The 23,375-nt window shown below is 41.9% G+C and overlaps 1 protein-coding gene across 1 annotated transcript; it reads left to right on the top strand.

The window, feature by feature from the left end:
- The first annotated feature begins 11,927 nt into the window (after positions 1–11,927).
- LOC109914384 (small vasohibin binding protein) lies at positions 11,928–18,782 on the top strand. The gene is made up of 3 exons (XM_020513974.2): positions 11,928–12,030; positions 12,882–12,998; positions 15,791–18,782. The coding sequence occupies exons 2-3, from the start codon at positions 12,885–12,887 to the stop codon at positions 15,887–15,889; spliced, it is 213 nt and encodes a 70-aa protein (XP_020369563.1). The 5' UTR covers positions 11,928–12,030; positions 12,882–12,884; the 3' UTR covers positions 15,890–18,782.
- Positions 18,783–23,375: the final 4,593 nt, after the last annotated feature.

Below are 23,375 nucleotides of genomic sequence, written 5' to 3'. Positions count from 1 at the left end.
GTGTTGAAAAGAAAAGTGACAAAAGGCACTGCTTTTTTCTTAAAAAGCAAAGTTTTGCTGAGTCGTGCAACTTTCAGTGAGACAGCGCACTATACGGATCACATAGCGCTCAGTCATAGGAGGGACATAGAGAGAGAATTGCAACTGTTGTTAAGGCTGAAATAAACCGGAACAGACTCGTTTGTTCTCATCTCTCACTTCTGATAGAGTCTCTATCCAAATCCTATTCTTTTTCTGATGTTCACAAAGTTGCTGTACATTGTATGTTTGAGGTTTTTTTCTGAAACATTTGTGTATATTTGAATAGCACTGCACATTGATTCCAGTCGACCTTATGTGTGTGGAGAAGCAGGCTGTCTGCAGGCTTTGAGTGGTACCTGGTGTATAGAGTTCTTGGAAAAGCAGCAAGTTACTGGGGCCTCAATATTCTCTTTATTCCGCCCTCCTGCAGATGTGAACAGTTTGGAGTTTCTCCAGCTTCAGGTGCATTCCATATGTCGCTCATTTGAACTGGCATCTACCACAACCCAGCTGTGCAGTTCAGTTTTGGCACAGAGGGGAATGGGTTGAGCATCAATAACAGGGATGCACCTTCCCATATACACAAACTGATACTGTGCCAACTTCAACAGGAATTACGTTCCATCATTGGCACAAAAGCCAGGCTTGGGGCTGGGTCTCGGGAAATAGTAAAGTCACCAGAGCTCTTTCGACCAGTCCAACTATTGTGACCTACACAGAATTTTTAACATCCAAAAACATTCCAAGATGATTTACAAAGGTGTAATCAGAGAGCACATCTTTCTAGAAGGATTTTTTTTTGAATGATTATTAATAGGCTGTGTGGGTAGTTATTGCTCAGTCCAAAACCAGAGTGTGCTCTGACCCATATTGTTATGACCAGTTAAGGAGGGGATGACTTTTAAAAGGATCTCAGTTGATCACAACTTTTTTTTAAATTGCACTTTTTCAGCCCACAGCTCTCATGCTTCAATTAAAGCTCAGTTAATAAATTAAAATGAAGGAGAGACCATTCCAAAGCTATCTATTAAACCTGAGCAATATAAGAAAATGTGACATCAAGTGCATACATACACAAATAATAAGTTTAAAAAGAAACGGGAGAGAGTACCTATGCAGACAGGAAGGTAAAGGTAATTAGAGTTTAAAGTCTTTGTAGGTGTTGGGTTGCTAAAGTGACAACAGTGAGTCCCAATGTTTTAGCAGTTACCCTGGTGTTTTAGTCTCCTTACTTAAGGGTGAACGCAAATATATTGGGATCAGTCCAGGGGAGGTTTCCAGATTGATAGATAAGTTCAACAACAACACAAAGCCCACCATCCGTGTTCACTATCTTTGTCCTAATCAGGGTTCAAACCCTGCTTTGGGACTGACAGATAGACATTCTCTGGGTTGTGCCACATTCCTAAAAACCTTAATCCTCTACAGCCCAGTTCTATAATCCATGTACCAGGTATAACCATTTTTTTTACGAATGTGATTACTGGGTGGTTGATGGATGATAACCTGAGACTTGTCTCCTGCAGTGTGTCAGCATTGCACGTTGCACCTCATGCTACATCAACCCGATTTGACCGATTGAAATCTGAGCCCTGGTCATGTTCCTTCCATCTCCCAGTGGGAATTCTGCATTTAACTCACTGGTAAACCCTGATGATCCCTGCTGCCTGTTGTGTAGTATGTTCCCTCCCCGTTCACATTGTTCCAGGAATAGCTTTTCCCCTAACTTGCCCGGGCACACTATTACCATCAGGTGGATGTTCAACTTCAGCTGGTCTCCCCTCTGGCTCCTCTACTAAGTGGGGCATTACCTTCATGTTCCTCTGACCTTTTCTCCCTTCCTTTATGGCTGTAGGTCTGGCTCTGATCCTGTTATCACCCTCTAGATCTGTTCCGATCCTTTCTAACTCTTCTGGCTAGACTTTGGCCGTGTTTAAATCAAGTCACTCTTTCTTGGTGACCCCACATCTAACAGGTTGTACTGACCTCGTAGGGTTTCTGAACTACATTTCTGCCACTTGCTTCTGGCTTTCACCATTCTCCCTACACTCTCTGGGTAATCCTTCTCTGTTTGAGAGGTATATTTTGCCACCAGCAAAAAAAAACAGCATTCCCCAATAAGATCAAAAATTCATTGCCCAGGTAAACTCTAACCAATGGCAGTTCTATGCTCTTTCCTGAACCCGTCTGTCAGCACAGTGGAATTTACTTTGTTTGCAGGTGAAAAATGATTTATTTTCTGCACTAGCAAGGCCTATAAGCACCCAAAGTCATAGAGTCATACAGTATGGAAACAAACCCTTTAGTCCAACCAGTCCATGCCAAACATAATCCCAAACTAAACTAGTCCCACCTGCCTGCTCCTGGCTCACATCCCTCCAAACCTTTCCCTATTCACGTACTTATCCAAATATCTTTTAAACGTTGTAATTGTACCCACATCCACCACTTCCTCAAGAAGTTCATTCCACGTACAAACTACCCTTTTTGTAAAAGACTTGCCCTTCATGTCTTTTTTAAATCTCTCTCCTCTCACCTTAAAAATGTATCCCCTGGTCTTGAAATGCCCCATCCTAGGGAAAAGATAACTGCCATTAACTCTATCTATACCCTCATTATTCTATAAACTTCTTTAAGGTCACCTTTCAACCTCCTGCGCTCCAGTGAAAAAGCCTTGCTAATTTCTCTCTTAGCTTGTTTAAGGCAGTCACTGATCACTGTTCTAATTGATGTGAATTCCTAACAGCTCTCACAGTCAACAGTCACTGATTAGTCTTAATGCGACAGAAACAAGCTTTGGGAGACACCAATACAAACATTTTTTGCCCTGGTTTCCTGGGGAAAGCGCTCCCACCTTTCTCTCATCCAGTTCCATCCTTTTAACAGTCATGGAGAGTTCTGATCTGTTTCTGGCTTCCCTTTTCTCTATAGCCTGTCTCTGAGGTATTGAGCTAGCCCTAATCCTCACTGGTCTGTGAAAGCTCCTGGATTCCAGCTTCCTAAGTTATGGGTCTGTGTGTAGAGCAGCCAGAACTGCCGTTCTGAGGAAGGATCACCAGACCTGAAACGTTAACTCTGTTTTTCCCTTCACAGGTGCTGCCAGACCTGCTGAGCTTTTCCAGCAACTTTGTTTTTGTTCCTGATTTACAGGATCCGTAATTCTTTCGGTTTTCAGCCAGAACTGCTGCTTGTTTGAGCCCTGCTACGCACTGTTCCTCAAGATAGGTCCAAATTAAAAGCTTTTTACCTCCTCAAGAAAATTTACCTCAAAATGGTTTTTGTCAGGGGGGTCCATTTTAATTCCTTCTGCCCTCTAGACAAACGCCACTTAAGCTGAATATATTCTCGGATTCTGAGGAAGGGTCACTAGACCCAAAACATTAACCCTGATTTCTTTTCACAGATGCTGCCAGACCTGCTGAGCTTTTCCAGCAATTTCTGTTTTTGTTTTTGTATATTCTGGGTCTGTCTGGTCAGGCTGTTTCTTGAGAGTATGGATGTTTTGCCTGTACACCTTTGGCACCTCCCTGGTGAGCCCTTAAACTTGCACTGTTTGGTGCTCTATAAATCAATGGCACAATGGGTAAGGAACCTCAGGTTAGGTGGAATCAACTCACGTGCTTTCCCTGACAGTTTTCTCTGACAATGGACTGACCACTTAGACTGTTCTGCTCATCTTTCAAAAGGAATTAAAAAGCTCGTTCCTCTTCCTCATCAATCTTACGGAGAGCTGAATATTTCAGCACTTATGCCCGAGTTAGGTCTAGCTGTTTTCAGTCTCCTTTCTAAGCTCACACTGTTTCTATTGGACGTCTCCCTTTCACTTTCTTAGAATCTACTTTATTCCTTCCTTTCCTGACTCTCTGACTCTACTTTCTGTTCCTGGAAGTCCCTTGCTTCTTTTCTCTGTCGGAATTCCAACTCTCATCTCTGCTGCTGCAGGATTGATTTATTATTTGAGTACCACCCATGTTGCAATTTCTGCTTTCCAGGCTCACAGATGGAATTCCACCTCTAAGTGCTCAGCTATCGCTTCTAATTTTTCCAAAGATAAAGCTAGTATTTTTTCAGTTGATTATTCCATCCTGTTCTATGAAAGTATGAATATCAAATATGGGCATCTTAGCTCCTTTAATCTTAGTGACTAAAGACAATCTTCACGCAGTTTCTTCTTTTTTTTAAAACAGCTTTTGAAGGAACAATTTGTTTTCCTCACTTTAATTCTGTCATTCGCCTGTAGCATTCTGAGCCCTTGAATTTGTAATAACCAGTCGAAAAGGAGTAATCAGCTTTCACTTTTTAACCCCCTCTTGCTCAGTGCCAATAATATTTCTATTTCCTTTTTAGCACGCAGCTCATATGTTTTAATTAAAACTCAGTTTACTAGATCAGAGCGAAGGAGATATAATGCCAAGATTGTTTCTGGGGGGAGGGGAATGATGGCATTTTACTACCTAATGCATCTGAGAAAAATGGAAAATGTGACATTAGACACAAACAGAACGTAAATAACGAGCTTAAACATAAGGGGAATGCTGACTGTGTGCAAAAGAAGGCAAAGGCAGCTTCATTTTAAAGTTTTTAGAATCATTCGGTTGTGAGACTGAAACTAGAGTCTCAACTGTTGAGCTGTTGTCCTGTTTCCTCAGGAGTGGCAAAGCATATGGCCAAGATTGATTTTTCAAGTGGTTTTTCAAGTTGCTTTTTGATTGTCATTAGCTTCTAAGGTGCAGAGAAAGAAGGAGAGAAGAGCTTTCAGTTCCCCTGCTGTTGTCAGCCTATGTTAATTTCCTTCTCTTTTATTAGTCAAGGCCAGCTACTGAAATATAGTTTTTCTTGTGTGTTCCAAATCTATCTCCATGTCTTTTTGAATGCTCCAGAGGTAATCTTTCATCTTAAATATGTGAATTTATCGCACAAGTGTGAGGAGAAAAAGAGATGCAAATTTCTTGACCCCTCACTTCTTGATTAAGATAGTAATTCCAATACAGCTATTTGTGTTTACCATATGGGTGCCTGGCCAGGTGATCAGAGCAATCACTTTATGTCAGTAGTGTCATTTTTAAAACAATGTGAAGTAACTGCACAGCGGCTACTATCATGTCACCAAGTCACCCTTTATTTACACACATCCCTGAGTTTTACGAACAAGAAGGTGCAAGCATCGTTCACGATGCACGGACTCCTGGAAGTATTGGTCATGGACAATGGGATGTCATTTACCAGCAGGAAGTTCAAGTATTTCCTAAAGCCTAATGGCATTCGCCAGGTTCGGACAGCTCCATATCATCTATTGTTCAATGGTTTGGTCCAAACATTGAAGGCGGGCTTAAAGAAACGGCCCACAGCTGATACCATACTGTCCTGGTTCCTGTTTGAATATAGGATGACTCCTCATGCATCTACAGGGACAGCTCTAGCAGAGTTGCTTACAGGGGAGAAGATTCCCCACCAGGTTAAACCTGATCTTCCCGAACCTGGGGGGCATGTGGGGTGAAACGGCATCAGGAATGCCAATGCCAGGCACAAGACTCCTTCAAGCGAGAGAGACAGTTTACTTCAGCAACGTACTGTTTTCTCTCATCGCCACTGAAATAACTGCACAGAGACCGGTATCCCATCACATGCACAGTACATGGATTCTGATCAGTCAGCTCAGAGCCAGTCCCTAGACTGAAGAGACTCTTTGAGTCTCCTGTTTATATCTGTCAGCCAGGGCTCCCTGATTGGCCCAGGTTAACTGCCCCAATCAGAGATCTCATACTCAACGGGATCTACCTGGCCCAGATCATTCCAATCACTGCACAATGAATGCCTTAGATATTAGAATCAAATGATGGAAGTTGAATATTGATAGCCCATTTTTACTGTGGTCATCACAATATTGATGGTCATATTTATTTCTCATACAGAAAACAGCTTTTTGCCAAACAGATTTCAGATTCGAAAAAAAAAACTTAAATGACCATTCCAAAAAGGTTCTGTATTCCAAAAGACCTGCTCATTTTCCCATGGCCTCCCACCATTACGTGAAAAGGAGACTGGCCCTGGAAAAGGGCAGAGATTTGATTACCATGATAATGAATTGACTCCTGGTGTCTGCAGTGGACTTCAGCAGAAATTCCTTCCATCTCGTACAGGGCATTCACTCACTACATATAGAGCTCACATAAGAACATAAAGAAATAGGAGCAGGAGCCAACCATCTGGCCCATCGACCTGCTCCATTATTCAATAAGATCATAGCTGATGTTTTTGTGAACTCAGCTCCACTTACGTGACCGCTCACCATAACCCTTAATTCCCCTACTGTTCAAAAATGTAACTTTGCCTTTAAAACATTCAATGAGGTGGCCTCAACTGCTTCACTGGGCAGGGAATTCCACAGAAACATAACCCTTTGGGTGAAGAAGTTCCTCCTCAACTCAGTCCTAAATCTGCTCCCCCTTATTTTGAGGCTAAACTACCTTGTTATAGTTTCACCTGCCAGTGGAAACAACCTCCCTGCTTCTATCTTATCTATTCCCTTCATAATTCTATATGTTTCTATAGGATCCCACCTCATCTTTCAAAATTCCAATAAGTATAGTCCCAGTCTACTCAAAATCTCCTCATGAGACAACCCCCTCAACTCAGGAATCAACCTAGTGAACCTCCCCATTAGTGATGATACAGTAGTGATGGGGTGTATTTCTGCAGAATGAAAGGCCAAGTCATTTTAGGAGCGGTGGTCCTCCATGTTGGCCACGGACCCACAGGATCCCAGAGGCGCTGCATTTTTCTTCAACATGAGGCAGGCTGACCACCCATTGCGCCACTTGTGCCCATCTGACTTCTGCAAATTAGCTGCTCTTTTATTTTCCCTGCGACTTGGCAGTTACGTAGATGAATATATGTATGTTTAAAAAAAGCAGAGCTTGCACACACTGCCCAATGTAACACTTGGATCATGTCTCATGCCTTTTTTTGCCTCCAATTCACGTTGTACCATGCATTAAAGCAAAGCTGCCAAAGCAAACTTCCTTTCCCTTTTAAATCTCTGCAAGTGTGGAGCCCAGAACTGTGTAAAACCATGGATTCATGGTGCAACACTGCCACATGCTGGTAGCAAAGCAGTTTTATTTCTGCAACTGCTGGAAAAAATAACAAGGTGAAATTCCCACATCAACAGATTGAGCAAAAAAGCCTCCTTGCGACCATAAAGTTGTACCATCAGGAGAAATTCCACCCTCAGGGTGCTGTTATGCTTTCTCTCAATTATTCTCAATTTCTTTGCATATAATGAAACCAAACTACACTGATGCTGACAATCTGAACTGGGAAGAGAAAATGATGCAAATACTTAGCTGCTCAGGTAGTATCAACAGAGTAGGAATCAGTGTTAATACTTCAGGTCAATGACCTTTCACTGTACATTACACAGCTGGTAAACAGACTGTGCTGGATGCATATCACTTCACAAGACCAGCAGCATTACTGTGAAGTACAGCAAGCGAAGCAAATGGAACTTATTTCTTCTTTATTTGTTGCAGTTACAACATTGGTATCTATCCAACAATATGGCTGTGTCCTGTCCACAAAAAAACAGGACAAACCTACCCAGCCAATTTTTTTTTTAAATTCACCGGTGAGACATGTGCTCAGCTGGCTGGGCCAGCATTTATTGCCCATCCCTAGATGGTGGTGAGCTGCCGTCTTGAACTGCTATAGTCCAATTATTGCCCTATCGGTGTACTCTTGATGACGAGCAAAGTGCCAGAAGGGGTCATGACCAGGTGATCAGGAGGCAATTGCAAAATAATGAGCTGCTCACTGATGCACATCTGTGGTTCCATCAGAACTACTCGGCTCCTGAGCTAATTACACCCTTGGTCTAAACACAGAGTCATACAGTATTGAAACAGATCCTTCAATCCAATTAGCCCATGCAGACCATATTCCCAAACTAAACTAGACCAACCTTTTGCCCATATCCCTCCAAATCTTTCCTAGTCATGAACTTAGCCAAATGTCTTTTAAATTTTGTAACTGTACCCGCATCCACCATTCCTCAGTCAGTCCATTCCACGCACGAACCACTTTTTGTGTAAAAAAGTTGTCCCTCATGTCATTTTGAAATCTTTCTCCTCTTGCCTTAAAAATATGCTCCCTATTTTTGAGCTCCCCTACTTAGGGAAAAGACCCTTGTAATTCACCTTATCTATGCCCCTCAAGATTTTATAAACCTCAATAAGGTCACCCCTCAACCTCCTATGCTCCAGTGAAAGAAGTGCCAGCCTTTCCAGTCTCTTTTTATATCTCAAACCCTTCGGAATTGTTTTTATGCCGAAAGGCAAAGTCTTCTTCAGGCAGTAAAGAGTTAGTTTCTCTGGTAACAAATGTTTACAATGAAGCATAAAGATTTACGTCACCTTTCTAAGAGTTTAAAGGTCTCAAAAACCTCTGTAATGTGTCTCTAAGAAATCACTTTTCCTGATGACTCTGCACACAGCATTCAGTTCTAACTACATCTTTATCCACCACACCTGGGTGCCACACCTGCTACAACATGTAGTCAGATGTATCTCCCTAAAATGGCAGCCTTGTTCAAGGCTTCACCAGAGGTGTACCAATGAGGCTAGTTGGTACGGTGACGAAATGTTTGCAAACAAACTTACCAACTTGGTGAGCAAGTCAACAATCGCACGGCAGCCTTACGATTGGAAGAGTGGAAAATTTGAAGAGATATTAGAAAGTCATGGACAAAAGAGCTGAATTCCAGAGGTGAGGTGAGAGTGACTGTCCTTCACATCATGACTGCATTTGACAATTGTGGCATCAAAGAGCCCTTGCAAAGCTAGAATCAACGGGAATTGGGGAGATGGGATTTGGGGAAACTATCCCATTGGCTCGGGTCATACCTGGCACAAAGGAAGATGGTTGTTGTTGAAGACCAGTCATCTCAGAAAATGCAGAACATCTCTGCAGGAGTTCCTCAGGGTCAACAATCTTCAGCTGCTTCATCAATGACCTTCCTTCAATCATTAAGAAGTGGGGATGTTCGCCAATGATTGCAAAATGTTCAGCACCATGCGCAACTCCTCAGATATTAAAGCAGCCCATCGCCAAATACAGCATGACCTGACCAATATCTAGGCTTGAGCTAATATTCTTGTCACAAAAGTGCCAGGCAATGACTGTCTCTGACAAGAGAGAACCTAACATCGCTCCTTGATGTTTAATGGTATTGCTGAAATAGATTCCCAATTATCAACATCCTGGGGTGGTCCAGATTGACCAGAAACCAAACTGAACCAATTATATAAATATTGTACCCACAAGGGGAAGGCTAGGAATTCTGGGTAACTCATTTCCTGGCTTGCAAAGGCCTGTCCACCTTGAACAAGGCACAAGTCAGCAGTGTAACAAAAATACTCTCTAATTGTCTGAATGAGTTCCATTCTAATCACAGTCAAGAAGCTCAGCACCATCCAGGCCAAAGCAGATGACTTGATAGGCACCATTTCCACCATATTCAAACATTCATCTCTTCACCATTGATGCACAATGCAACAGTGTGTCCCATTGAGAAGATGCAGTAATTCACCAGTGTTAGGGACCTGACCAGACCCACTCAAAATATTTTAAGGTGGTAGCCTAGACCTGAACATTTTCTTATTTGAAAAGCAAATGTGAAGTGCCATGTTCGAGATGCAATGTGATTGGTCAAACTACTTGACATTAAGCAAAACACAATTAATTTAAACGCAGCAGTTAAAATACAACCAAAGAAAGATGAATTTTTAATAACTTAGCTCTATTGGAAATCTTAACAGAATAATAGATACAGTAACCATTACTAGTTAATTGTTCCAATATAGTAATGTCCCATAAACACAACCCTTGGCAAAAAAGAAAATTCAGAAACAGTTTCTCTTATGCAGTTCTCCCACCCAGGAAGAAAAAAACAAGAGAAAATTCAGAGAGATTAGCAGCTGGGGACATTCACTGAATCTTCCAACTCTGTTGAGATCCCAAAAGCTTCTGATGCTACTGAAAAAACCAAAAGCCCAAATCTGGATCTGTGAGAGCTGACCACACCCACTCAGGCTTTTAAAAACATCCCAAGGCCTCCCAAGATGTTTGTATTACGGCAAACTACTCGGCACCTCTACTTTACAACCTCTCCAAAAAAAACAGTACAAAAATAATCTTTAAAGCCACAGCGCTGTCATACCAGGTCTTCTTCAATAGCACTTACTAAATCTGTGACTTCTACCATCTAGAAGGACAAGGGCAGCAAATGCAAGGGAACTCCATCACCTGCAAGTTCCCTTCCAAGATACACACATCCTGCCTTGGAAATATATCACTGTTTTCCATGTCATTGGGTCAAAATCATGGAAACCGCTTTTCAAAAGCATTGTCAATGTCCTCACATCCCAAGGACTTACAACAGTTCAAGGAGACAGCTCACAATCAACTTGCCTAAGGCAATTAGGTATGGGTAATGCATGCTGGCCTAACCAGTGACATCCACATCCCACATGCCATTAAAACAAAATACTTACATGCAAAAGCCAGTCAAACAAATATTAATGTATTATTACATTATAGATAGTTATTTAAAATAGCTATTAGTCTTAAATGTGATTTGAAAACATTTTCTGAGCTTTCTTAATGATTTAGTTGGCATCATATATAAAATGAACCACACAGACAAGGAGGCTGTCATGTGTAACCCTCAGCAAATGATGATTTCATTGATCTCAGTCGGAGTGAAGATTAAGAAGCTGTGTGTGTGTGACACTGGAAGAAGAGGTTCTGCATGGAATGGTAAATAAGAACTTTAATTTTTACTTTTAATTGTAAATTGCATTCAATGTCCATCCTAAGTGCCTTTAAACTAAGTGGCTTACGAGATCATTTCAGAGTCCACTACATTGCTGTAAATCTATAGTTACATGTAGACTAGACTAAGTAATGATGGCATTTTCATTCCCTGAAAGGCATTAGTGTCCCCACATAATGAGCCTGCACCTTTGGATTGCTAGTCCAGTGATACTAACAAAATGCCACCAGCTCCCTCAAATGATGGAAACACATCTCTCAACATTTTCATTTCAAATGCCACTCCAAAACATAAGCACAAAAATCAAGGATGACAGTGTTGAGGGAGTGCTGCATTGTTGGAGGCGACAGCTTTTCAGTAAGATGTCCATCCCAGAACCCTGTCTGCCTTCTCAATCCAATGGGTGCTGAAGATCCCTTACCCCTATCATGTCCTATCTGAAATTTGTCCCTCACTCAACACCACAAGACAGTGTTATCTGATAGTTGACAGTTCTGAGATCTCACTGTGTGAAAATTGGCTGCTGTGATTTTAGTATTACAACCCTTCGAGAATAAATCACTTCCTTGGCTCTGGAGCAATTTCAGACCTACTTTGGTTGTGAAAGGTGCTATATAAATGCAAATTTATTTTGGGAGGGGGTTGAACTCGTGATCCCTAAACTTTCACACATAATTGTAACTTTTCTGATTTGTGTTTTTCAAGAAAGTGTGATATCTTTGTTTTAAAATAGCGGGTCCCTTTTCCCAAGCCCTTTCACTAAGGGTAAAATCTGATATAATTATAGACACCCTCCCTGCAGTGACTGAGCTACTGCTCAGCCCCCGACTTTTGCTATTATTCCTCCCAGCCGCTAGAGTCGCTGCGGACAGCCTCCCTGCAGTGACTGATGAGTCTACACTGCCCCCTTTGTCATGACTCCTCCTAGCCCCTGGTGTCGCTGCAGACACACTCCTGCGGGTGACTGAGCTGCCACTCAAACCCCAACCCCTAACTGTCATGACTCCCCCTTTCCGCTAGCGTCGCTGCATCCACCCGCTCCGCCCGGATCATTCTAAGCGACGGACCAGGAGGCGCCGCTGTGTCCGAGCGTGATTTGGGTTCGGCTGCTGTGGGCGGCACGGAGTGGCGAACGGAGGTTCCGCAGGGTTAATTGCTGTTATTTAATTTGGTTTCGGGTGAGTGTTTTAGAAGCGGCCGCGGGGCAGAGGGGCTGCAAAAGGTTTTGTTTTTTGTACTAAGAGCCTGTCATTCCTCCCCCCGACCCTTGTTAATTCAGTTGCAGGCTGTGGCTGAAGCTGAAGCTGGTGTCGATGTTGAGTGTCTCCACCCCATAGCCCACTTCATTGACCTCTCAGTCTGGGCAAGGCCCTCAGTTTCCAGCCTTCATTCATTCATTCATTCATTCATTCATTCATTCATTCATTCATTCCTGAGCAATGAAAGCTGTTTCTCTGCCAGATTAGCATCTCAATTGACCCTCCCCCCTCTCAGTTTCACCCCAGGGCCCCCACCTCTCAGCTCTCTCCATTGTGTGTGGCCTTTAAAGCAGGACAGGGTGAGGAGTGGCTGCAATGCCAAACACTCCCATTGCTTTGTGAACTCTTGCGCAGCCACAAACAGAAGAGGTTACTCACGGGATGGTTATGAAATTGTTCCCCTGTAAGAAAACTTTGCTATCACAAGGAGAGAACAATTTAGCATTTTTCAAATGGGTTGTAGCCCATTGGGGTCATGTATTTAAGTTTCCTGTGTTTTAAAATCTAAATAATTTTATTTCTTCATTTTCTGCTTTTATGTTCTATGTTTTAGTTTATTTTTCTGTGTTTTAAGATGGTGCTGGAGAATGGTGACACTATACAACACTCTCTCACTATTTTTGTAACAAAATACACCTGACAATAAATAAATCAAATCAAATCAAATCAAATAGAAGCAATCATTGTATGTCCACTGTGGTCTTGGTTGTGTCAATGCCTTTCAAGTTGCATTTGGATCTTTCTTTCCTTTCAAATTGTTACCTTTGTAGGAGATGGAACCATCCTGTCGTAAGGAGAAGCCAAAGCCAAAGGAGCCACCCTATCGAGGGGATAAAGCCAAACAGAAATCTGCTTTACAAGAACTCAAACAGAGGCAGCGGGCTGAGGTATAGGCTCTGATGTTGATACCTGAATTAAGCACCCTGCGCTATAAAGCCAGAGCACAATGGGTTGGTTGACGCCCAATCTGCTCCAATATCCACAGGACTGTGAACCAAAGCGTAGGCTTAGATGGGTCAGATTCGGGTCAGGAAATGGAAGATAGAGCATTAGTTAATGATGTAGTCAGTGACTCGGAACGACAAGAAACGAGGATTAAAAAGCATCTAAATGTGATTTGAAAGGTACAAAGGAAATGCCAAACAATTATAGATCAGTTAATCTTGCGTTGCTTGTGGGCAAATTCATAGATCATAGAATCCCTACAGTGTGGAAACAGGCCCTTCGGTCCAACAAGTCCATACCGACCCTCAGAGCATCCCAACCAGACCCATCCCCTATAACCCACCTAATCTACACATCCCTGAACACTATGGGCAATTTAGCATAGCCAATCCACCTAGCCTGCATGTCTTTGGATTGTGGGAGGAAACTGGAGCACCCGGAGGAAACCCATGCAGACACAGGGAGAATGTGCAAGCTCCACACACAGTTGCCTGAGGCTGGAATTGAACTCGGGGTCCCTGGTGCTGAGACCCTAAAGGTAGCAGTACAGGTAGATAAAGTTGTAAAGAAGGCATATGGAATGCCCTCCTTCATTAGCAGAGGTAAAGAATACAAAAAGTAAGGATATAATGATGAAACTGTATAAGAAACTGCTAAGGGCACAACAGGGGGATTGTGTGCAGTTCTGGCCCCTACATTAAAGGAAGGACATAATTGCTCTGGAGAGGGTGCAGGGAAGATTTATTAGAATGTTGCCAGGGCTGAAGAATTATAGCCAAGAGGAGAGATTGGGTTTGTTTTCCTTGGAACAGGGTTGGGTGTGTCGGTGAATGACATGATTTGTGGTATACAAAATTGTGAAGGGGTGGGGACCAATTATAGTAGACCTGTTTTCTTTAGCAGACAGTTCAAAAACCAGGAATCATAGACTCAAGCTAAATGGCAGAGGATTAGAGGAGACATGATGAAACAGATATGCAGAGGGTGGTGAGTATCTGGAATTTGCTGCCTGAGTGAGTGGTGGAAGCAGAGACCCTAAACTCTTCCTAAAAAATACCTGGATCTGCACCTTAAGTGCTGCAGAGTGGTAGAGTTGAATAGCATAGAAACAGACCCTTCAGTCCAACTTATCCATGCCTACCAGAGATCCTAAATTAATCTAGTCCCATTTGGCCCATTTACCTCTCAACTCTTCCTACTTATGTACCCATCCAGATGCCTTTTAAATGTAATTGTACCAGCCTACTCTGGCAGGTCATTCCATACACGCATACATGCCCCCTTTGTCCCTTTCATTTCTTTCTCCTCTCGCCTTAAACCTACAACCTCTCGGTTTGGACTCACCTAAGCTGCAGGACCATGGGCTGTGTTCAAGAAGATGGGATTAGAAAGGACATTTGGGTGTTTCTAGGTCGGCATGGACAAGATGGCCGAATGACCACCGCCGCCACTAACCCTGCCGCCACCACCCCCCCACCCCCCCCTCATGCTGTGTCATTTCTAAGGTTCTGCTACAAGAATAGAGCTCAACTAGTTTATGTTTTGTCATCAGACGCATGATTAAATTACCATCTTTGGCAGTAGTTATCCTGTGCTACTTGACTGCAACTAACAGAGTAACTGATTATATTAAAACAAAACATTGTGGTTACTGCTGCAATTTGAAATAAAAACACAAATTGCAAGAACTATGCAGCAGATAAGGTGGTGATGGTGTAAAGAAAACTGTTAATGTTTCAGACTGATTAAAAAAATCATTAACTGTTACCTGACCTGCTGAGTATTTCCAGTAGTTTCTATTACCAGAATTCTACAGCTTCGATTATCTGCTCATTGTCAGAGGAGAGGTCTTCTCCCGGTTAGTAATTTTTGGTGGGCCTGCCAGTGTGGACAGGAGCATCTGATTTCTCAACGTGCAAGAATTTGCCAGTCAGGCTGCTAATTTTCAGGTTGTCCTTAAATCACCTTTTCAACCTGGATAAACTCCACAGTGATTTATTGGAATTAAAGCAACCTTTCCAAGGAGGAGTGTCTCACACCCACTACACTCTTGAGTCATATCAGAATTACATTACCATTTTGTAACACAAACAGAAATTGCTGGAGAAACTCAGCAGGTCTGGCAACATCTGTGGAAAGAGAAACAGAGTGAATGTTTCGGGTCCAATGACCCTCCTTCAGAACTCCATTTTTGTGTTGTTTTGGGAACTGCTTCACAACACAGAAGTCAGTATCGATCAAATGTTGTGAGAGGTATAGTATATTTAGAATTGCTTTGAAAAATGGCATTTTTTTCATTTGAACCGTCTGTGTGGTTTTAGCCAATTTAGCTAAGAAGTTCCACAAGTTTAGCTTTATCTCAGTCAACGTTCATTAAGCGACTTGGAAAAATATAAATGTTCAGACTGATAGGTTGAAATTCTCTCCTGTGGGCTGGTATAAAGCCATAACTGTGAAAATAGTTTAGAAAGTTTCCACCCTTTTCTCCCTAGTGTCTAAAAACCCCCGATTTGTAAATCCCTGCATAAATAAACTGACAAAGGATTTGTTTGATCAGTCCGTTGGTCCCAGTAGCGAGCTTCTAATAACAACCATGCATGTCAGAAGTGGTGCTGCAGTATAATTAACTCCAAGAGGACTGCAGAATTTCTGAAATTACCCTTGTCTGCCTGATATTTTACTGCTTTCATTGATACAGTATTGAACTCGGTGCTGTTTTTACCTCTCCAAACAGATCTACGCCTTGAACAAAGTAATGACCGAACTGGAACAACAACAGTTTGAGGCTTTCTGCAAACAGATGCAGTCGCAGAATGACTGTGGACAACACTGATGGCTTGACCCTCTACAGCCCAGAAACAGGCAGATTTTGTTTCTTAAAACACTAAATGCATATGCAGAGCAACACATTTAGAAACAAGAAATTCTGGTCTTTGCTCATAAGTCAACTTCAAAATTTAAGGCAAAAAAAATTAACTTGTCTCAGATCACAATTTTTTTTTGGAAGGAGAATAGAAAACGCGTTAAGTTACTTTGTCTCCACAGAGGGTTGTTAATCTACAAATTTCTATTCCAGTGGAAGCAGGGTTGTTGAATATTTTTAAGGCAGAGATAGATAGATAAATTCTCGATTGAATGAGTATCAAGGTTTGGTAGGTCAGTACAGTTGACACCACAATGAGAGCGGCTATGATCTTGTTGAATGGCTGAGCTAGTTAAAGGGGTCAAATGTCTTTTGCCTACTCCTAATTGACATGTTCCTTCAAGTTAATGTAAAGCTAGAGTAGCAATTGACCGAAGTTGTGCTCCTTATTTCTGTCTGGTGTTTCGTTTTGCTTCTGTATGGATGTGCCAATACTGGATGAAGGCTAGCTGGACTTCAGCTGCCATGTCCTGCTGAAATAGCCTTCCATTAGCTTGCTACTCAAGCTAAGTGAAGAACGAATGGCCTGCGAGAGAGGTACCAAGGAAATGTTGTCCTCTCCTGAATCTAGATTTTTTAAACAGAGCTTCAATACTGATTCAGCTTCTCTAGCTCTGTAAGAATGATGCCAGCATTTACCATTTTATCAAGTAAGCGGAGATGAATCATCCTTGCATGCAGTTCCTATATTTAAATATCATGCTGTAAACTTTTTGTGTAGAAGAACAAGATGCCATTTGAACCATTGAGGCTGCTGCCCCCAGTATCCAATTATTATGTTAATATATTATGGACTCCATCCTAAACAGCCATTTCCTGCTGACCTCTCAATAAGTAACACACAATTCCTCTTCACTGTCTCCCCTGAAATGTATCAAGCAATGCTTGTATCTTTCTAACCTACAAACACCCTCCTCCTTGACAGAAACCTCAATGGTGAACTCTGAGTCAAAACTTGAATGTTCTTCATTCAGGAGTCCCTACCAATTGAGCGGTATCCTGGAGGGGGAAAAAATGCTTTCTCTGATCTCATATTGAGTATAGAATCCCTACAATGTGAGTGCAGGCCATTCTTCCCACTGAGTCCACACCAACCCAGACCCACCCCCTACCCTATATTTCTCGCCCTAGACACTGGGCAATTTATACAGCCAATCCACCTAACCTGCATATCTTTGAACTGTGGGAGGAAACCCACGTAGGTACGGGAAGAATGTGCAATCTCCACGCAGACAGTCGCCGGAGGCTGGGATCAAACAGGGTCTGTGGCGCTGTGAGGCAGCAGTGCTAACCACAGCCACAGTGCTGCTCCACCACTTTTTTTGAGCTTTGTGAAGCTTACAATTGAGTCCTCATATTTTATACTTGCTTTCAACAAAGGTATCTCTCTCCCAAACCAGAAGAGCTGAGAAACTTCAGTTTGCACCCCAAGCTAGGAAACTTCAGAGCCAGGCAATGAGACTTCATTCTCCAACTTTACAGTGCCAATAGAAATGGATTTTTAAATCCATCATTTTGTGTCATTGGCACCTGAGGTCAATAAATTTTAAAGAATGTTTGGAAAATTATTCCTAAAATCTCTATTTGAATGTTTCCTTTGTCAGTGAATTTGTTTTGAACAGAAGAGTTTTATTTAGCATAAATGTTGGTAGCATCCAGGGATGGTGTTCTATCATTCACTCTAGCTTAACTGCCAATTGAGAAGGCCAGAAATGTCTTCCTTTCACCCTCGCCCTTTGCTTTGGACAGAGTATTGAAGCAATGTAGTCAAGATAAGTGCCTGTTATGATGAGGGCTGGGATCAGCACAATTTTACTAGATAGATTTTGAAATGTAAGCTGTAATGATCAGAGTCCTCCTTGGAGACTGCCATTCAGAATGGTAGCGCAGGAATAATGAGTCATTGGGATAACTACTTGCGTGGTGCTAATGTGACTAGTAATCCACAGGCCCAGCCTAATGATTGGGGACAAGGGTTCAAAACTCCGCACAGCAGCTGATGGGGTTTGAATTCAATAAGTAAATATAAAGGTAGTCTTGGTTAGAATTAGATACATGAATAGGAAAGATATGGAGGGATAGGGCCAAACTCATGCAGGTGGAACTAGTTTCCTTTGGGATTATGGTCGGCATGGACTGGTTGGACCTATGACTCTGACCCTGATAACTATCATCATCTCTTGCAAAATCTCATCTGGTTCACTGATGTCATTTCAGGGAGAGAAACTGCCATCCTTGCCCCTATATATGACTCCTGATCTACAGGAATGTGATGAACTCTTAACTGCTTTCTGCCTAGTAGGTCACTCAGTTCAAGGGCAATCAGGGATGGGTAAGAAATACTGGAATTGCCAGCAAAGCTCTTTTCTCAAGAAAACATTTATTTTAAATCATCATCTTTTACCTTCATTTTTCAACTAACAAGACTTTTTCATTGTGCATCATTCAAGAAAATTTGTATTTATAAATATTTTTGATCAACCTGTTCAGATTTGTTATAACACATCTCTGGACCAAGTGGGACTTGCACCCAGGTCTCCTGGCCATGAGAGAGTGACACTACCATTGCACCACCTGATGTCTATTTATATACTGGTATTTATGTTTTGATGTATTTATTGCAATTATATAGTGTAATTTGTGCTTTGTGTTGTTTCTACGCCCTGGAGAAAATGATATCTTCCACTTTAAGTGACCATGAAGAAAGAGTTTCAGCTGGGAGTGTCTTGGGTAGGATATTTCATTCATAAATTGCCCATTGTCAATGTAATAAAAGAACTTGTGAAGTTATTTTGTGTTAGAATTTCTGCCTTGTTGTGTTTCGTTGGCATAATTTGCTTTAAACGATTACCGTGAAAATGACTGTGAACTTCTAACACAATTACATTTGCTGCGTCTTGAGTTGCACCAGTTCAAAGAGATCCTCTTCCACAAAACTGACCATGCTCCCAGGATGAAAGGATCATTAGAAAGTTCAGCTGCTAACGCAGCAGATATTTAACTGGTTCTCTCAGGTGCAAAGACACCAACTTAAAAGGATTTTCAAAACTTCTAAAAGTAACCTTTCTTTTAAATTTCAATGAAACAGACAACTGTATCCCAATGTAAATGGTTCTGTAGAACTTTTTTTTAATGTTGTATTCAAAATTTGCTGACTACAGGAAAAAGTGGGCTACCAGGGGTGGTGTTTAAACTGAGTTGCTCTTACAGAGAGCGAGCAGAGACACAGTGGGCCATATGGCCTCTTAATGTGTTCTAACAGGTCATGATGTAGTCACTTAAAATCAGAAAACTCACTAGAAGTGGGTTGACACTGATTAAAAGTGGTTTTCTTTTGTGATAAATCATTCCAACTGTGTGTTAATCAAGCTGCACCAAGTTACTATTAAATATATCATCAAAGATTTTTAAACAATGTTTTAAAATACTGTCTAATGTCAACTAGCTCAGTGGATTTTGTAGGGATAAATGAGTGCAATTGTAAAGAAAATCAAGAAATGAAAATACTTTTTCAAAACTTAGGTTGCAGTGTGTGTGTTTGGATTACCAATGTGTTCAAAGCAGAAACTCTATCCTATCCTGTTAAACCAGTTATGATTCATGCTTAATGGAAACCAGCTGTCATTCCAGAGCCATGTTACTGATGTGCCTTATGCATCCTGCTGTAGCTTCTCTCATTTTGCACCATGCAAAAACACTGTCATTTGATAGATAGATAGTAGGAACTGCCGATGCTGGAGAATCTGAGATAACAAGGTGTAGAGCTGGATGAACACGGCAGGCCAAACAGCATCAGAGGAGCAGGAAGGCTGATGTTTCGGGCTTAGACCCTTCTTCAGAAAAACGGTCTGAAGAAGGGCCTAAACCCAAAACAGCAGCTTTCCTGCTCCTCTGATGCTGCTCGGCCTGCTGTGTTCATCCAGCTGTACGCATTGTTATCATTTGATAGATAATGCTTTTACACGTGCTGTATTTCCTCAGTACTGCCCTACAGTGGCAACATAGATTGTGTTCAGATCTCTCAAATGAGTCTTGAACCTACCAATGCCTGAGTAGAGGCAAAGAGCACTTTGAGTGTCAAGGCTGACATCTGAGCCCTATCCAGAAAGAATGAACGTAAATGTGACCTATCTAAGCATGTCTTCCCTTGAAAATGGCAGTCTTTTGATTGTTGTTTCATTTAGACTTTTATTTTCCCCTGCTCCTCTCTTTGCTTCTCAAACATATCTCAGCTTTAGCTCCAGCAACATCCTAAGGTTGCTATGTTTAACTAAGGTGCTGTGCTGGAATCGTGTGTGTACTGCAGCACAACAAAAACAACTTATGGAAATTGGTTCCTCGTTTTTGGTTGAAGCAAAACCGGTGCTTGCATTGATAAAGTTGTTGAAGAAAGAAGTCAGACAGTTTGTGGGTGATGCTGAGTATTCATTCAATGTGGTTATTTATAGAAGCTTTGGAGTAGCATCATGTAATGTTCTCTAAAATGTATTGTCAGGGGTTTTTATGAGCCTCCCCTAATTAAAGATTGTGTCAACACTCTCAGGCAAAGTGTTTGTGTTATTGTTTCTGCTACTAGCATACTGTCACCATTGTCTTTTGGTCCCCATCACAAATTCTGTTCCCCAGTTGCTGACTCCATTTACCCTCCCTAGTCACTGTCTGAGACTGAACCAGATAGATTACAGCCCCACACTCATGCTTGATCCTGAGCTGAACCCGTTATCCTTTCTATCAACATAACTGCCTAGTTCTACCTGTTTTGGCTGATCTGCTGCTAAAATTCTCACCCATGTCTTTGTTCCTTCCAGACTTGTCAATTCCCATGTCTCCTGCTGGCTTTTCACTTTCCATTCTCCACAAATTGAGCAGTCTAACTTTCACTAAGTGCAATCACCTATCATTCTTCTCCTTAACAGCCTACATTAACTGGTCCATCAATTTGCCTTATTCTAAAATTTTCATCCATTCACTGACGTGGCAAAACACGATTCAAATTCACAGCCTGCTCAAAATAAATTGGAGACATCAAGATCATCACTTTGTACTGGAACACTTGTCCTAGGATCAGATAGGTTGAAAGTGCTAGCCATCATAACTTAGGAAAACACAAATTCCACAGACTTGGTATTTCATAATTACATTTGTTTACTTTTTTAAAAAAATTGTGTGTGTGTATCCATTGCATGATATCAGGATTGTTGGGAATACATATTTATATTTGAGGACTGTTTGAAAGATAGGTTGGGAGGACTTTTTTTTTGCCCCTGGAGCCTTAGAGGCTGAGAGACGACCTTTATAGGGCTTCATAAAACCATGAAGGGCACAAATAGAGTCAATAGCCAAAGGTTTCTTCCCCTCCCAGGGTTGGGGAGTCCAAAACTGGAAGGCATAGGTTTAAGGTGAGAGGGGAAAGATTTAAAAAGGGCCTGAGGGGTAACATTTTCACAAAAGAGGGTGCTGTGTGATTGGAACAAGCTGCCAGAGGAAGTGGTGGAGGCTGGTACAATTACAATGTTGAAAAGGCATCTGGATAGGTATATGAATAGGAAGGGTTTACAGGGATTTGGGCTAAATGCTGGCAAATGGGACTAGGTCAGATTGGGATGTCAGGTCGGCATTGACGAGTTACAGTGAAGGGAATGTTTCTGTGCTGGATGACTATTTTCAACTATTAGGATATTGGATTGAAAAGGGATTTGTTTTTTTTTATTCACTCATGGGACGTGGACATTGATGGCTGATCAGTGTTTCTTGCCCATTCCTATTTGGCCTTGAGATGGTGGTGGTGAGCTGCCTTCTTGAACCGCTGTAGTCCATATGCTGTAGGTTGACTCAAAATGCCTTTAGGGTGGGAATTTGAGGATTTTTTACCACATGATTACTTGAAAATTAAGCCAATAATTTAATGTAAGCAGCGGTTTGCCTGCTTTTTACTGGAGATCAAGTGACTTTGGAGAAACAGCTAAGCAAAGCTTTCAAGGTGGTAAAAAATAGGATTTATTGTCATAATTACTGAGAAGATCTACTTTTGAGAGGACTAATGACCCCTAAACTAATAATTACCTCCCTGAATGCAAACTTCTGTCTTGTAGATCTACCAAACACATCTCTGGAACTCAAATCCCTCTCCTGAAATCCTGTACTCAGTTTCCAAAGACTAATTTCCAAGTCCAACTTGTCCATGCTAGTTTCCAAACACTAGTGGTTCTGTCTACCTCGTAAAGACTGAATTTGTGAACTGTGACCAATTTCTAACTACTCAAATCCAGGTTGATTGGAGTCAGAGCTAGGAGTCAAAGTACGGCTATTGAAATTCAGCTTCATCGACTGGAAATACTGGATGTGAGAAGTCTTCACATTCATTCTTTTATTTCCAGACTTCTGGTTTATGGGGTATTTCACCCACCTCCCACCATACCTCCCGCCTTTTTGCTTTTTTATAAAAACATCCCGACAGAACCTTATCTTTTTTGTGTTGTGCATGCGATCTCAACTATGGAGGGATTTTGTTATGAGGAGAGGTTGAAATTGGGCCTGAACTCACTGGAGTTTAGAAGAATGAGAGGCAACCTTATTGAAGCATATAAGATTATTTGGGGACTCGACAGATTATTTCCTTTTGTGGGCGAGTCCAGGAACAGAGGATATAATCTCAGAGTGAGGTGTTGCTCAGTACCTGACGAAGGAGCAGCACGCCGAAAGCTTGTGATTTCAAATCTGTTGGACTGGAACACAAATCAGTGCAAGACTTTTACACTTAATGGTAAGGTCCTGGGGAGTGTTGCTGAACAAAGAGACCTTGGAATGCAGGTTCATAGTTCCTGGAAAGCGGAGTCGCAGGTAGACAGGAGAGTGAAGAAGGCATTTGGTATGCTTGCCTTTATTAGTCAGTGCACTGAGTATAGGAGTTGGGAGGTCATGTTGCAGCTGTACAGGACATTGGTTAGGTCACTTTTGGAATACTGCGTGCAATTCTCGTCTCCCTGCTATGGGAAGGACGTTGTGAAACTTGAAAGGGTTCAGAAAAGATTTACCTGGATGTTGCCAGCTATAAAGAGAGTCTGAATAGGCTGGGGCTATCCTCCCTGGTGCATTGAAGACTGAGGAGTTTCACCTGAGGTATATAAAATCATGAGAGGCATGGATAGGGTCAATAGCCAAGGTCTTTTCCCCAGGGTAATGGAGTACAAAGCCAGGGGCATAAGTTTAGGGTGAGAGAGGAAAAAAGTAAAAGGGACCTAAGGGGAAACTTTTTTATGCAGATGGTGGTGCATGTATGGTATGAACAGCCAGAGAAGGTGGTGGAAGCTGGTACAATAACAACAGTTAAAAAGCATCTGGATGAATAGGAAGGGTTTAGAGGGATATAGGCCAAATGCTGGCAAATGGGACTAGA

The sequence above is a fragment of the Rhincodon typus genome, chromosome 31 (genome assembly GCF_021869965.1).
Source record: "Rhincodon typus isolate 14 chromosome 31, sRhiTyp1.1, whole genome shotgun sequence".
NCBI lineage: Eukaryota > Metazoa > Chordata > Chondrichthyes > Orectolobiformes > Rhincodontidae > Rhincodon > Rhincodon typus.
The sequence above is the reverse complement of the archived record's forward strand: the minus strand, read 5'-3'. Positions and strand labels throughout refer to the sequence as shown.